General features: G+C 53.4%; 1 protein-coding gene across 1 annotated transcript in view; it reads left to right on the forward strand.

Annotated features, from left to right (window-relative positions):
- The first annotated feature begins 4,988 nt into the window (after positions 1–4,988).
- The window catches only part of LOC123376407 (flocculation protein FLO11-like), a 31,342-nt gene continuing 20,258 nt past the window's right edge, over positions 4,989–16,072 (forward strand). Inside the window, exon 1 of the mRNA XM_045028361.1 lies at positions 4,989–5,221. Within this exon, the coding sequence (XP_044884296.1) occupies positions 5,149–5,221 (73 nt within the window). The 5' untranslated portion in view covers positions 4,989–5,148. The remainder of the gene's footprint in view (positions 5,222–16,072) is intronic.

The following is a 16,072-nucleotide window of genomic DNA, read 5'->3' on the forward strand; positions in this document are numbered from 1 at the left end:
CATCTGCCTGTCCCAAGTCAGGGTAAAGGAGGAGGGTTGGGTGTGGGGCTAGCAACCCCACCTTGTAAAAAATCAATTTGCTACAGAAACGCCAACAATAGAGATAACAGAGGCTTTTATCCTGGAAAAAGAAGGGTCTTCAACTCGAAGACGCATGACGCTGGGTGGTGAAAGCCGCGAGGAAGCCACTAAGCCGATCACCCTTCTTGCAACTAGAAGGATTACCATCGGCACATGGAACGTGAGGACCATGTACGAGTCAGGAAAGATGGCCCAGGTTGCAGTAGAGATGAGGAGCAACAACCTGACCTTACTAGGCATTAGCGAGACAAGATGGACGCAAGCTGGACAGAGGCTACTGTTGACAGGAGAGCTATTGCTGTATTAAACACCTGGCGACGCGACCTTCAGGCTGATTGCACAAAAATGGGCTATACCTGGAACCAGTTAGAGCAAATGGCCCAGGATAGAGGACTCTGGAGATCTGTTGTTGGCGGCCCATACCCTGACTGGGGTGACGGGCATGAATGCATGAATGAGCAGAACTGGTAAACGATAGCAGTGACCTGTAGGGGGTTGCCTTTGCACATATTTTTCAGGTTATTTACTACCCGCCTCTAGGGCAGGGGTTCTCAGACTGGGGGTTGCAACCCCTCAGGGGGTCTAGAGGTTATTACATGGGGGGGTCGCAAGCTGTCAACCTCCACCTCAAACCCCGCTTTGCCTCCAGCATTTATAATGGTGTTAAATATATTTAAAAGTCTTTTTAATTTATAAGGGGGGGTCGCACTCAGAGGCTTGCTGTGTGAAAGGGGTCACCAGTACAAAAGTTTGAGAGCCACTGCTCTAGGGCATAGCAGCATGATGCTCTCCATAATCTTTATGCTGTTGAAAATATCTTGTATCAAGTGTCACTGCTTAATTAAAGCAAATGGACTAGTAACCTGGACAACTGAAGGCCTCTCTAGCCATAGGACAGTTGTAACATATATAGTTTCAGTGTCTCCAGAGAAGTGAGGAGTTAGGAGCTTGCAAGAACTTGGCATGTATTTCAACAGGGTATTAGAGACAGAAGAGCCAGTGGGTTATATACAGTCATCCTTAGCAGTGACTTCCTAGGAAAAATCTGCCCTTGAATCCATCTTAAATCTATCCACCTAGATGTCCTTATGTTGTACACCATGACCACTCAGAATACTGTGGTGGAAAAAACTCAGATGCTGTTATTCCAAAAGTACAAATGATCTGCCGGCAATAGAGGGTCTATGTACAACACAAAGTTGAGCAATTCTGATTACATCCAGTAGATGGCAGTGGTGCACATACATGGTGTAACGGCAATTTCTTGTGATATCTTTGGGGGATCTTTCTGTCTGAAGTTTATGTACCATTGTGAGTCAGGGATGGTATGTGATTGCATGGGGGCGGAGAACCAGGGCTTCTCCAGAGACTAGAACAGTGGGAGGTGATCAGGCAAATTCACTCAGGCGGTAACGCCTCCAGCGAAGTCCCAGCACCTGGAAAGGCTCGCCTAGACTGGCTCCCACTGGATTCTCCAGAGACCAACAGACAAAGAAAGGACTGTTGGGATAAATAGCCTGAGTTTAAACTGCTCAGGGCCTTCTTTCTGATCCAGCCAACGGAAAAGACCTTCTGTCCAAGTTATCCCCCAATTCTTCCTGGAAAGGTCTTTCGCCTACAGAGGTCCCCCAAGACCAATGGGTGACCTCTGGTAAGCTTGTAGCATGCTTGTAGGAACTTGTATTGGTTTTTTAAAATATGTTTTCTGTATAATGCTTTTACCTCAGGAATAAATTGTGCTTTGTTAGAAAGGGCTGCGTGGGAACTTATAACAGCTGGCAACTTCGCTGTTCATGGGTTTGCAGAAAGAAAGCAAAGTGCAGATGCTGGCCTGTTTAGGCCGTCTGGCTTGCTGGGGATATCCCAGTGTAGGCAGGGAACTGTGCAGCCTGGGAAATCCCTGGTCAGGAGGGAGAGAGACATGGATCTCTACCCAAAGAGGTGACAGCTGAGGAGCTGAGCGCCTAGCATGGACCACAAGGGGGAATACAGGTGCAGTTGCCCTGAACCGTGACACATGGTAGTGCAGTAGCACCTAGGAGTCCCGGTCACAGACTGGGACCCACTGTGCTAGGACCTGTACAAACACAGAACTTGCCCCAACTAAAATATACACTCTCATGGCCACCTGACCACAAATATGTTCTCTTGGTTGTTACAACTTTTTACCAGATTCTAACTATGATTTCTAAACAAGATTACCACCTAGTCACTGGGAAATTTAAAAAACAACAACAATTACTTCTGTTTTGCTCGGATCCATACAAATACCACTCCGTACTTCCGTCGGTGGCTCAGCAGCAACAAGGAGCTACCAAACATCTTTCCAAGAGTTCTGGTGATAGTCATTGGTGACAAAGTTGTTTGATAAGAGTCTATAATTTCAGCTGTTGTTAAACCCAGAGAGCCATGTTAATTTCAATCCCATTCATAACTCAGTAGAAGCAAATCTATCAACATTTGCCAGATGAATAAAGAAAGGCAAAACCATTTGGGGAAAATTAGTTTTCAACCTTTTTTATTTGGGCCCTGTCTAGGTGTCAGATTGGAGAGTGAGGAAGGAAGAAATTGGAGGACTATACTCAGGCTTCATCCATCCACAGTCCCAAACTCTGTCCATAATTCCAGGACAGGCGGCTGTTTCTGCTAAAGTGATCAGAAGTAAAGTAGTTAAGAATTAGGCTTCAGAGTTAAGCCCCCCTGAGATGCAGTAGGGATGTTCATATCTCTTGGATCTGTTGCTTCAGGATGCCTGTCTGCAGACTCAGGCAGATAACTGCATTGTCACATTGGTGAAGTTTTCCTCATAACCACAAGGGCTTGAAACTGAATTCATTTTAAAAATAAAATCTGAGTCTGCAAAAGCTGAGAGGGCATCAGAGAAGCTCTAGTTCTGCATGGCATGTGCCAGGTCAGTTCCACTCGTTGATGGAACTGGTGGCTAACAGGGAGAAATTACACTGTAGGCTGGAATTGTATTTTTCTGAGAGCAGTGTGAACCAAACTATGCCATGGCCAAGCCCACCTCAGCTAGCTGGCAGCAAGGCTTTCTAATGTTCCCTATTTTTAAATGTTGACTAGACAGGTGAGGCCAATTTTCAAAAGAGCTTAGGGACAGATTTTCAAGTACTCTGCATTCACACCTGCTGTTGGATCCAGCATCCACTGGGGTGCTTACTAAAGGCCGGATTTGCAAGAGCTTAGTGTCCAATATCCACAAGATGTTTAGAGCCCCTTTGAAAAAGATGCTCACTTATTTTGATGCCTCGATGGGAACTTGGATCCCCACTTGTAGGTGCTGAGCACTTTTGAAAATCTTGGCTGCAGATAACGAGGGTGTGGGAGAGAAGATCAGCCTGATAGGATGGGAGATGGGGTGAAAAACCACCACCTTCTAAATCCTGGCCCCGGGGCAGCTAAATGTGTCTGTTGACCTGGGAAACAATCAGGGAATAAACAGGGCTAAGGGCATACATGACATGGAACCCTGTCAGCAGATGAAGATCTCTCCTAAGACATTGAGCATTCTGTCAAAATGTTGTGCAACAAGTATCCTTGTTCCTCTATCCCAAGAAAGGAAGGGGGTCATCAATGGGCCAAATATCAGAGCATAATAAGGCTCCTATCTCACCCCTTGGCTGCGTGTCCACCCCCCTCACCTTAGCCAAGCCTTATAATATATAACATAGTATGGGCAATGGGGTAACTCCTAGGGCTCCCCCCCCCAAATAAAGGCAGCTCTGGCCAATGGCAAAGAGCCCGGCCTGCCTGGGGTTCGAAAAGGTGATTGGTGGAACAGGAGGACATAAGGGGTGGTTGTGGGGCGAGGAGGGCAGATCAGGGGGGTGCCCCCTGGGAAGGCCCCAGCAGAGGAGGGAGGGGCAGGACAGCAGTGCAGTTCAAAGAGAGGAGCACCTGGGGGTGAGGGGCAGGTTAGAGAGAGGAGTCCAGGGCCATGGTATGTATATGGTGGGGTAACCCGGGGAGGGCACAGGGTGTGGGGCAGAGGATCATGGGTAGAGTGACCAGCTGTCCCGATTTTATAGGGACAGTCCTGATTTTTGGGTCTTTTTCTTATATAGGCTCCTATTACCCCCCCATTCCCCCTCCCCATTTTTTACACTTGCTGCCTGGTCACCCTAATCATGGGGGAGGGGAGCAAGGGGGGCAGGGGCAAAGGGTCCTCCTGAGGGACAGGTGGCCGGGGGAGTCCCAGGGGAGGGAGCACAGTGGGGCTGACATGGGGAGGGGAGCACGGCATACGGGGTCCCGGGGGTGTGGACAGAGGGAGGGGAGCATAGAGGGCAGGTAGGGGGTGGGGTTCCCTGGAGCACAGGGGAAGGGGAGTCAGGGGTGTATGTGTGGGCTGGGCATAGGGAGGGGAGCACAGGGGATGGACAGGGAGGGGGCTTGATTGGGGGTTCAGAAGGCAGGAGTCCCAGGGGACAGTCAGGGGGTGGGGAGCAATGGGGGGGTTAGATGGGCGGGGAGCACGGGGGGGGGGTTAGATGGGCGGGGAGCATGGGGGGGCTTGGCGATGGGGAGACGGCCCGGGGGAGGGGCAGTCAGGGGGTGGGGAGCATGGGGGGGGCTTGGGGATGGGGAGACGTACGGGGGGGCAGTCAGGGGGCGGGGAGCACGGTGGGAGGGGCGGCCTGGGGGGCGGGGAGCACGGTGGGAGGGGCGGCCCGGGGGGCGGACGGGGGGAGCTGGGGGAGGGGGAGACGGACGGGGGGGCAGTCAGGGGGTGGGGAGGACGGGGGGGTTAGATGGGCGGGGAGCATGGGGGGGGCTTGGCGATGGGGAGACGGCCCGGGGGAGGGGCAGTCGGGGGGCGGGGAGCACGGGGGGGTGGCTAGAGGGCGGGGAGCACGGTGGGAGGGGCGGCCCGGGGGGCGGCCGGGGGGGACACGCCCAGTGTGTGGGGAACGAACCACGTGGCAGCAGCCGCCCGCCCCGACTCAGCGCCCGGCACCGAGACGCGACGGCTCCGAGCCCCCCGCGGCCCCCGCCCGGGTCCTTGTCGCCCCCGCGCCGCCCGCCGGAGCCCGCCGCCCCCAGCCCGGCATGGAGGGGCCCGGCCGCGCCCTGCTCCGCCTCGCCGCCGCCGCCTGCCTCCTCGCCGGGGTGCTACTGCCAGGTACCGCCGCCGCCAGCCCGCCCCCCCCCGCCCGTGCCGGGGGGGGACCCAGCCAGCCCCCTCCGCCCGTACCGGGGGGGCACCCAGCCAGCTCCCGCCCCGTGCCCGGGGGGGCACCCAGCCAGCTCCTCCCTCCTCCGCCTGTTCCCGGGGGGGCACCCAGCCAGCTCCCTGGTTCAGCCCGTGCCCAGGGGGGGGGCACCCAGCCAGCTTCCCCCCTCTGCCTGTGCCTGGGGGGGGGCCAGCTAGCTTCCCTTCTCCACCTGTGCCCAGGGGGGCACCCAGCCAGCCCCCACTTTGCCCGTTCCCGGGGGGCGCACTCACCCAGCTGCCTCCGCCCGGCTCCCCCCTTGTCTGCCCATACCCAGCCAGCTCCTCCCGGGGGGGGGCACCCGCCCAGCTCCCCCCTCCTCCGTCTGTGCCCCAGGGGGCACCCGCCCAGCTCCCTCCTCCGTCTGTGCCCCAGGGGGCACCCGCCCAGCTGCTACTCCTGTGCCCTGGGGGGGGGCACCCAGCCAGCTCCTCCCCTCTTCATCCGTGCCCAGGGGGGCACCCACCAGCTTCCCTCCTCCCATGCCCCAGGGGGAGATCCACCCAGCTACTCCGCCCCCTCTCTGCCCATACCCAGGGGGGCACCCCGCCAGCTCCTCTCCCCCACCCATGCCAGGTGGGGAGCACCCTTCCCTCCCCTCCTCCCCTGCCAGTGGTAGTAACTGCGCATGGCCCCCAGGGGGCCAGCTGGGGTGTGGGGCCGGTGCATGGTGCCCTCACCACCTCCGTGGGTTGGAGCCCTAAGCACTGCCCCAGCTCCAGGCACTGCAGCCCGCCGCCCTCTGCACAGCTGGATGGGTGCCTGGCTGGCACCTGAGGTCTGCACCGGGCAGGGCCGGAGCTGGTCTTCCCCTCTGGTGAGGGGTGCGCATGGTGCCAGAGCAGAGTGCCTGGCGCTGGCTCTCCCATCGCCTGGGTCCGATCCCATCCCGCCACGCAGGCGTGTTGGAGGTACGCGGGTCACCTGGTGAACGCCACCAGGAGGCAGGGATAAGCTCCCTTGCCAGTGCTGTTCATCCAAGCTCCTGCTGGGAGGTTGGCTGAGTCAGAACCTGCAGTTAATGTATCTCCACCTCTTACCCATCCTTTGAATAGACAGGTGGGATTCATCTAGATCAGTGGTTTTCAAAGTTCTTGGGCTCTGTACCCCCTTCCAAATAACGTAGTCTACAGCGTACCCCCGTCTGAGATAGGTGTATTGTTGTGACCCTGTGATTAGACTTGGCAATCTAATGGCAGTCCGCCATTGCAGGATTTTACTCGTGTACTCCCCAAGAGCTTGTGTACCGCTAGGGATACGCGTACCCCAGTTTGAAAACCACTGATCTAGATCCTTCTGGGGCTGAGTCATGGATCTTCAAGCTATAGATTTTGCTGCTACTGCCTTCTGCCCCAGGGTGCTCACCCCTGCCTCTTGCACCTCTTAGACTTCTTACAACATACATCAGTGAGAGCCGAACAAGACACCGCTGCTCATGGTGCTGATTAGTGCCCTCGGATTGTTTCCTTGTACACCTGTTTGCTTATTCTTAGATTGTGCGCTCCTTGGGCAGGGGCTGTTTGTTCGGTGTTTGTACAGCTCCTAGCACAGTGGCGTCCTGGTCCATGGATCAGGCTCTTAAGTGCTACAGTAAAATACAAATAAATTGTTTAAAGGGGATTAACAAAGCTAAGAAACCCTTCAGTATTTGATGCTGAATGCCTCCCAGAACGCAGCATGTGTCTCCTCAGTGCATTGGTAGGGGGGTTGCTGTTGCAGGTTGTGGGGTTAGGAGACCTGAGTTCTGTGTAGGTCCAGCGGGACCTATCTTGGGGGTGGGAAGCAGTGACTTTACAGGGCTGAGTCATTCACCTTCACAAAGTGCTTTGAAGTCTGTGGATTGAACCTTCAGTAGAAGGGCCAAACAATTAACAGTAATTTAAGTACTTGCCTCTGCTTGCTGTGGTGCCAGCATGGACCCTTCATGAGATACCAAATCCACCATTTACCAGCACAGAGTTGGGGTGAAGTAAACCCGACACTTTGGAGAAGTGATCAGTGTCCTTTGCTCAGAGTTGTGTGTAGCTCTTATGCCTAGGGGATAAAAATAGGAATGCTAACTTTAAAAAAGTGCTCGAGTTGTATGAGTATTAGAGAGCATTCTTTCATTCTTGCAGTTTATACTAGGTACTCACAAAACTCACGGGGAATGAACAATCACTGTTAAAAGTCACATGCTACAGCATAAGTTGACCCCGTATCAATGAGACTAGTTAAGAGTTAGGGGAATGTTTCCATATTCTAGAAGGGGGACTAATTTTGTAAAGCACTATTTCAGTAGTGGGATTTGTCCTTGTCTGTTTGATCTAAGGATTTAGAGAACCTTCGTCGGAGCCCTGCCTGTGTGCGCGATAGTAATCAGTAGCGCACGCGCCAGGGGTTCACGCTGAGTGGGAGCTAAGGATTAGGGGGAAGCGTTAGGTCTCTGTGGGCCTTCTGAAAGAAGAAGTGGCAGAGATGGGGAAGTATGAGGGCCTGATCCTCAGCCCACTGAAGGCAGGGGAAAGTCTTCCATTGACGTCAGTGGGCTTTGGAGCTGGTCCTAAGCAATTAATGTGCTGAAATGACGGGTGGGGTATTTAGCACATAATACTAAAGGAGGGTATGGATGGGTTGACTCATCGCTGGAACCTCACCCCCATACCCTGGCATGACAGACTCGCTCCCATCTGGTGCTCCCCACTGACAGCTGCTATGGCCCCGTAGTGGTCAGCCTCTTCTCATGCCAGCCCTCCAGCCAGCTCAGATTTGGACCTCTCTCTTCTGGGCCGATAAACGGAACTCAACCATAACTGCTCCCCCTTAGCAGGGCTCGTTCCTTGGCAGACTCTTCAGGGCGCTAGTCTGCAGGGTCGGTCTCCTGGCCTGGTGCTGAGCAACACCTCCCAGGGCTTTCTCCCTGAAGCCCAGCTCCTAATTCAGTAGTGCTTCTCTCTCTTCCCCCCCCCCTCCTAGGCAGGGTGTTTCTGCACCATCTTTCCCTGTGGTCAGCAGGGGAACCCAGGCCCTTCCTCTCCCCTGAGTTCCAGTCCAGGGACCCTGCAGCAAACAGCTGAGGTCTGCTTCTGCTGCCTCCCTTGACTTCTTCCTACTGTGGCCTTCCCCACAGCCCCCTCCTGGGCTTCTGTACATCTGCCTCCCGCTAGGCCCTTCCTGGAATCTCCAGCCACCACAGAGAGACTATAGGATCCTTTCCCCTCTGGGCTTCTTCCCTTTATGCTCATCACCCACCTCCTCCTGCATCTGGGCCTCATCTTCAGATGGGCCTTCCCAGCCCTGGAGCCTTCATTAAGCTCTCTAGCTCCAGTTTAACCCTTTTAGTGCCAGTGTGGGGTAGATACCCCATCACATGAGGCTTCTTTCTTCTCTAGCCCCCTGGTAACCTGTTTCAAGGTATAAGTGGGGGATCAGAAAAATCTCCACTTCTGGGCTACAGCCAGGTACCGTCTGTGGCATTCTTCATTCTTTTGATTATTTGCTTTTGGCCACTGTTTGCCCCTCTGTCTGTTCTAATGTGGCAGTTTCTGTGTTCCTGGATCCTTAGCCAGAATCCGAGATGCAAATCTCTTGAACTTTGGGGAAGTTCTGGTTAGGATCCAAACTTCTTTGCAGGTTGGGCCCATCTTTACTTCAAGGGGCTGAGCCCTGACTGGTGCCAAGGGCCTTCAACCCCCAGAAGTCTCGGATGCTCCGTTTGTTAGAGAAGAAGCTTGTCTCACAGGATCTGCTGCCAGAAGGGATGTCACACTTTCTCCTACCTCACACTGGACCTACGTGAAAAGCTGTTTGTTACTTACCCTGCCCCGAATGTGATTTGTGCAGCCCATGCCCCTGCCAAACTGCTTGTGCGCTGTGGCTGATGCGGGGTCGCTCAGAATCTAGGCTCTTGGGGAGGAGAAATCTACTGAGGATGACACTGGGTTGTGCCTTGCATGATGTGTAAGCAGTTGTCTGGGGGAGAAACCCCCCCCGCCCCGTTTACTTTTCACTTATTGTAGAATTGCAGGGCTATCAGAAACTTGCATGTAGGAGCTGCCATATTCAGTTGAGCCTTCTTTATCCTAGATCTGTGTAATTCTTCTTGTTGGTCCTCACTGCAGTGCCCCCAGACACACATGGGCAGGCGCAGAGACGGAAGGACATAGTAACATGGTTGTGGCTTTGCAGTGGGAATATTCACTCCTGGCCTAAGCTAACCTGAGTGCTTGGACCAGGCTGCTGATCCACGTGGATTAATTGTGCAGTGCAGACATAGCCTGAGTGTGGAACTTGGTTGACTTAACACGTGATCCATGTTAACACCTGCCTCCTAACCACACTCCTAGCACAACACTTAGGCTGCATCCTGGTTCTAACAGCTTTGCTGCTTCTAGCAGTGCCTGGGTAGTGAGGTGAGACAGTCCTAGCTCTCTGTGCAGGGAGACAACCTGAAAAGAGTCCACCGTGGGAGACACCCGCAGGCTTCTGCCCTTGGCCCCAGCAGTTGAGGCAGTAAAGGAGAGCTGCCTGTGTTTTCCCAGAATGCACCAGCACAATTACACAGTGTGGTGGGTGTATGACCAATGCACAGTTGCACTGGGAAAAAATCCTGTGTGCATGCATTGACTCGTATCAGCTGTAACCACATCAGAGAAGTGTGTCTGTATTTTGACTGTGGTAAGATACCAAGCTCCTCTCACAATCCTAGGAATTGTCATATGGGTTTGGGACGGTGGCCATCTAGACCAGTATCTTGTCTGACAGTTGCCAGTTCCAGTTGCTTCAGAGGAACTGCAACACAATCTGTAGTGGACAGCTATGCAATAACCTGCCTGTACAGGAGGCTTTTTTCCTACTAGCTGCTTTCTCAGTTAGCCATTGGTCAGCTTATGACCTGGATAGGAAGGTTTCTCATTACATCAGGCAGGATTTTTAGACAGCTTGTGAATGAGATAAAGGATGTTCCAGCAGTGAGGGAAACAGTTCAGTTCTTGCTCTGCCACTGATTTCCTGTGTGAGCTTGAAAGTCAGGCTTGGTCTACACATAAACGTTTTGCTGGCATAGCTGGGAATGTGAAAAAAATATCACCACCTGAGGAACCGACACAGCTGTCCTTGCAAAAACCCCTAGTGTAGGCTCGGTTATATTACTAAAACCCCCTTTTGGCAGCATTGCTTATTTAGTTGCCCATGCAACCATAATTCAGTCCTCTTGTGTGCTTTATGATCCATTCTTTAACTACACAATTGTGTGCTATTTTTTTCCATGGGACCTCTGCCTCCTTCACTGCGCAGAATAGACCTGCTCTGGGGTGGAGCAGGGTTGTGCGCCAAGGAGGTTGTTGTTTATAGGATCCCTGCCTCATCTATTGTGGAAGGTCTGTAGTGATGCGGCAGGGGATGCAGGAAGAGAAAGGATGGGGTCATGGTTAAGGCAGCGAAATGCTGCCCTGGAGATTTGGATTCTGTCCCTGCCGCTGTCACAGTGTGCCTGTGGGATGCTAGTCAAATCATCTTAAACCAACTTTTCACAGGAGGTCTCTAATTGTGTGTTCCTCATTTTCTGGGTAACTGACTTGAGACCCTGGGATCTGATTTGAAGAAGGACTAAGCAGTCGCAGCTGCAGTTGCAGTCGGTGGGAGCTGTGCTTTGAACACACAACGTGCTATATCATGCTAGGCATCTCAATTAATTGATAGTTTTTGAGTAATCTCTCCAATGGGGATAATCACATTTCCTCATTTCACAGGGGTTGGGAAATGTAATTGCAGTGTGTGAAGCACTCAGATACCCTACGGATGGGCACCACAGAAGAGCCCACGAGGAAATGAATAATGTTGTCTTCAGAGCCGGGTTTGAATAACGTGCAGTAAATAAGACCCAGTGCAATACATTGAACAATATGGGGAAAACAATATTGAATAGCTGTTCATTGATTTTGCACCATCTGTCCTTTGCCCTGAATGAGGCAGAGGTCCTGTGGAAAAAATAATATCTGATCATGTAATTGACGATTGTGTTGTAATGCAGCTGCACAAGGAAGCTGGATTAAAGTTGCATGAGCAGCCTTAATTCTGACTTTGCCTAACATTGAAGTTCTTGGCTTTGCAGCGTTCATGTTCTTTTAACGTAGGGGTGTGTGTGTGTGTGTGTGTGTGTGTGATCTAGAACTCAGGATTTTTGGAACATCCTTTGAACCTCTTTGCCTCTGTGATCCCATTTCCACCAAGGAAACTTTCTAAAAATTGCCAGCAGTAGTCACCCTGCCGCAGCTCCACCAGCACTTGCAATGTTGGGATCCCTAGTGCAGGTGAGACTTTGGCAGGTGCTAAGCGCTGCCATTAGGGGTAAAACTTTCTAAAGTCCTTAATGCCCATTTACAGAAGTTACTCAGGCTCCTGACTTCCAGCCAGACTCTGGCTTGTCTAGTCACAAGAGTTTTACTGCTCTAACTATATCGCTACAAGCTTTAGTATGAGCAAAATTGTACTGGTATAAAAGTGCCTGTATGGAAAGGAGAATAAACTACTGGTACAAGGCACCATAATGCCCATGTGACTGTGTCTACATTAGGGCTTGTACTGGTTTACGTATTTCAGTTAAGTCCCCCCCCAACTGACATAGTTGAACCAATACGAAGTTTATGTAGACCAGGCCCTGGGAGCTTCTGTCACTTTGAACTTGTTCCCCTAGACCGAGCTGAGCAGGGCTGCATGGAATGGCTGGGGCAACAGCCCACATGCCTATCCAAGGACTTCCAACGTTGCTAACACTTGGAGGAAAACTTGTACCTATCCGATTCCCATTGCTGCAGTCAGGCTGGAACTCTGGCAACGTCTGCCTGGTGATAGGTATTTAAAGTGCTAGAGACTTGTATGCACGCCCATTTAAAGACCTCTTTCTTTTGTTAAAAAAACCAAGGGACTTGGGAAGATCCCTCTGGAAATGTTCCGGCTGCTGCCGGCTGTTTGTTATAACTCGCCCGTTCACTCTCTGCTGAGAGAGCGAGGATTTGGCCTGTGTTAGCGTCTGTCAATAGTGTCTTTCTTTGCTGCCTTTGGAAATCCGCTTCCTTCGGCAGCATTGGGCTTGATTTTAAAAATAAATGTGTAGAGTATTTTGGTCCATGAAGCCAGCTTGTTCTCCCGGCCACCTTGGGCTGTGCTGGGGTTGCTTTGTTTGTTTTGCTCCGGGGATAGACGTCTCCACTCGCAGTCTGGGTAGGGGCAGCAGCAGTGCATAAAGCTTGGATTGTCACAGCTCCAGTTCCCTGCCATACGGTCTCATTGCTGCGCTGAGGAGAGAGATGCACAGAACAGGGGTCTGCACAGGAGTTAAGATGGAACTCGCTCACCTCGCCAGCTCTGCAAGGGAGGTGGAAGGCCTGTGATCTAAGAGAGCCGCATTTACAGCCCGGCCTAGACAGAAGAGCTTCTCTTGGAGGGCGGGAATGTGGCCCCTGAAGCTAGCACCACTTCGGAAGGGAAGAGAGTCCCGCTCTAAAAACTCCACTTGGGCCGGGTCACCGTTACAGGGTGAGGCTGCACTTTAGATCCTGTTAGCCCCCCTTGAGGGCACCCCCTTGCTGCCTTCCTCTCTCTCTGGGTGGAAACCACACGGTTCCACCACTCATAGGCTGGCTCTCTGGGCTCCAGCCCCCTGTTCACCAGCTGTCAAGCTGACAGGCCCAAGGGAGTTTGCACCTGCAAACCTTTTTTTCCCTCCAGGAGCCTGTGATAGCAGCTGATTAAAGGGACTCGAACAGCTTCTTCAGAACAAAGCCTTGTTCATTCATTCACCCCAGTGTGCATGGCAGTCAGAGGCAAGGCCGGTCCACCTGTTTCCCCTTAGGTAAGCCTTAGTCGTTCATTGCACACTTTAGAAAGTCCCATTCAGCCGTTACTTGTCTCTCTAGGCTGCAGTTAGCGGAGCAGCTCCTGACAGCCCGTTGAAGGCTCCGTTCTTCCCTAGGCCAGCATCTCCAAGGTCTGTGTAACCCCGCTGAGCCTAGCTTCGGGTCTGGGACGAATCAACCAGGCAGGGGACATTTCCCAGTTAATTCCTGCCTCATTGTTTCTTCTGTGACCCTTCCTTCTCTGGACTGTGCCGCATCTTTGTCATTGATTCGCTTCCTCCTCACGGCCTCCTTTAATTTAACTCCCTGCCGTCAAACAGGATAACCTCAGACAGGCAAACTGCAGCACATCAGAGCTAATGCACAGAGCTCCCTCACTCTCCACAGGGAGCAGTAACCTAGCACGTGCATGGGCAGGAGGAACGTTTCTGCAAGAGAGTCTCTCCAGAGACGAGGATAGTAGAGGGGGCCTGTGATGGTGATGGATGGGAGAGGCGAGTGGCTCTGCTGTGACCCCTCTGCCATCCTTGAATCAATCCATCGCAATTTGTTATGAAGGGTGAACAGTGTTTCCTTTAACAGTAAAATGTGCTAGTGCTGTGAAGCTTTTGTTTTAAAACTAGTCAGCCCCCCCCTCCCCCGGCATATGTCTTAGTGAGGGAAGTGACCGGGATTGTCTGACCGGGTGGCGAGCAGTGCCCAAAGATGGAAGAAAAAGGAGTTCAGAGTAAGATGGGGGAGCAGGGACCCCACCCTGTGACACTGCAGGGCAAGCTGAGATGGGCTACAAGGGAGCAGGAGAATTTAAGGGGGGCACCGTGCTAGGTTGCAACAGACTTACTGTGTGATGTTGGGCGAGTCCCTTTACTTCCCGTGCCTCTGTTTGCCCATCTGTAAAAGGGGGCCGTGGACACTGTGGAGTGTGTGAAGATCTGTAGATGAGAAGGGCTGGGTGGCATTAGTGCCGAGGAGCAGACTGGTTCCTCTGCCTCCACGGCCCAGGAAATCCTTGGCCACCATTGCGGGAAACGCCAGCAGGGCTGCCAGTTGCGGGGGTGGTTTTTGTGATGTGGACACTTAGCCCCTTATGAAACCACCGGCTCATTTCACGCCGGTACCCAAGCAGCCATCGGACGGTAGTGACCTCTGGTCCTTACCACCCATGGCTGGATTTGGAGTGGTAGGCAAGAAGGGACTGATGCTGTAGTCCATCCCCTAGCCCTCTGGATCATCCCATTCCCCTGGTGGGGTTTGGTTTTGTAGTGGGGACGTGGGTGAGACTTGTACTTGTTGTGGTGCTGGATACAGAGTTATAGCTGGCTGGCCTCCCTGCTGCTGCAGAGGGGCCCCATTGTGGCGGTTAGATTTCTGGTAACACTCCGAATGTTTTCTTGCTGGTGGCTCTGACTCTTGTATTTTAAGAATCAAGGCCAGGTCTCAGCTGGCGCCAAGTCTTCGGTCTACTTTTAGATTGATTAAGCTTGCAAGTTACAAGAAAGAACCAACTTTGAAATCCCAGCTGGATGGGCACCCGGAGGGCGATCCCCGCAGTCCCTTGTGGGGAAGGGAGCCCATTCGCTATAGCTTGGCCCATGGACAGTACCCAGGTGTGAACTAAACAGGGGTGCAAGGCTTGGCAAGAGGAGATTCCCAGAACCCCTCTCCCAGCGGTGAGGAGCAGGGTGTCATGCTCTCACGGGATCTTTCACCGACTGGCAGCAAGGACGTCACTTAAACGAGAGCAGCCCTGAGCCAGGCCTTCCCATCCTTCGCCTCAGCATTAGGTGCGGGGCCTCCCCTTGCTAAGCCGTTGCCTCCCCCTCTGAAGCGATACTTGTTGACCCTCCCACCTGTGCTCAGCATCACAAACAGCTTCTGAGCTTTGCACTTCCCATTACACCACCTCTGAGTGTCACCATACCCGGGGGTGGCCAGCCTGCGGCTCTGGAGCCACATGCAGGCTCCTTGTATAGGCACCGACTCCAGGGCTGGAGTTACACGCACCAACGTTCCAATGTGCCGGGGGGTGCTCCCTGCTCAACCCCTGGCTCTGCCCCAAGCCCAGCCCCCACTCCACTTCTTCCCCCAAGGCCCCTGCCCCTCCCCGAGCCTGCTGCGCCCTTGCTCCTCCTCCTCCCCCCTCCCGCCAGCCTCCTGCACACCACAGAACAGCTGATCGCGGTGGGCGGGAGGCGCAGGGATGGAGGGTTAGGTGCTGCTGGCGGGTGGGAGACACGGGGAGCTGCTGACGTGTTACTGTGGCTCTTTGGCAATGCACATGGGTAAATTCTGGCTCCTGCTCAGGCTCAGGTTGGCCACCCCTGCCATACCTGATCAGACCGCTGGTGTCTCTAGGCTGGTCCCTGGCGCCCCATTGGAAGGGCTTAGTGCAAGACACTCCCCCAGACAGGGCTGAAATGCATGTGAGAGGGGGAATGGCTGTCCACTGGCACTCTGCTTCCTGTAGGTGCTGGCTAGGAAGTCAGACTCTCCTGCTGGCAAGCGTGCGGACATAGGGGCTGGAACTAGGGGCGCTGGGGGTGTGGTAGCACCCCCTGGCTTGAAATGGTTTCCATCAGATTGGTTCAATGGCTCTCAGCACCCCCCACAATACAAATTGTTCCTGCCCCCCCTGCGCACTGTGACCCTTCCTGGGAGGGTGCGTTAGCACCCGGGAGCGGGGGGCGGGGGCAGTGGCGCTACCCTGCCATTGTCACAGGAGACAGTTCCTGGCTCTCCACTCTCAGCGGCTGTTGAGACTGTCACATCGCTATGTAAGCTGTCTCCCTCCCATGCCTCTTAGGCTTGCTCCTTCCTGGCTTGTCGTCAAGCCCAGGCACTGTGTCTGGTTCATTAGGACTTTGAGTAACTCATTAGCCTGGTCTTTATCTCATTTAAATATTTGCTTGGGTAATTTTAGTGCCC

The sequence above is a fragment of the Mauremys mutica genome, chromosome 8 (genome assembly GCF_020497125.1).
Source record: "Mauremys mutica isolate MM-2020 ecotype Southern chromosome 8, ASM2049712v1, whole genome shotgun sequence".
Taxonomy (NCBI): domain Eukaryota; kingdom Metazoa; phylum Chordata; order Testudines; family Geoemydidae; genus Mauremys; species Mauremys mutica.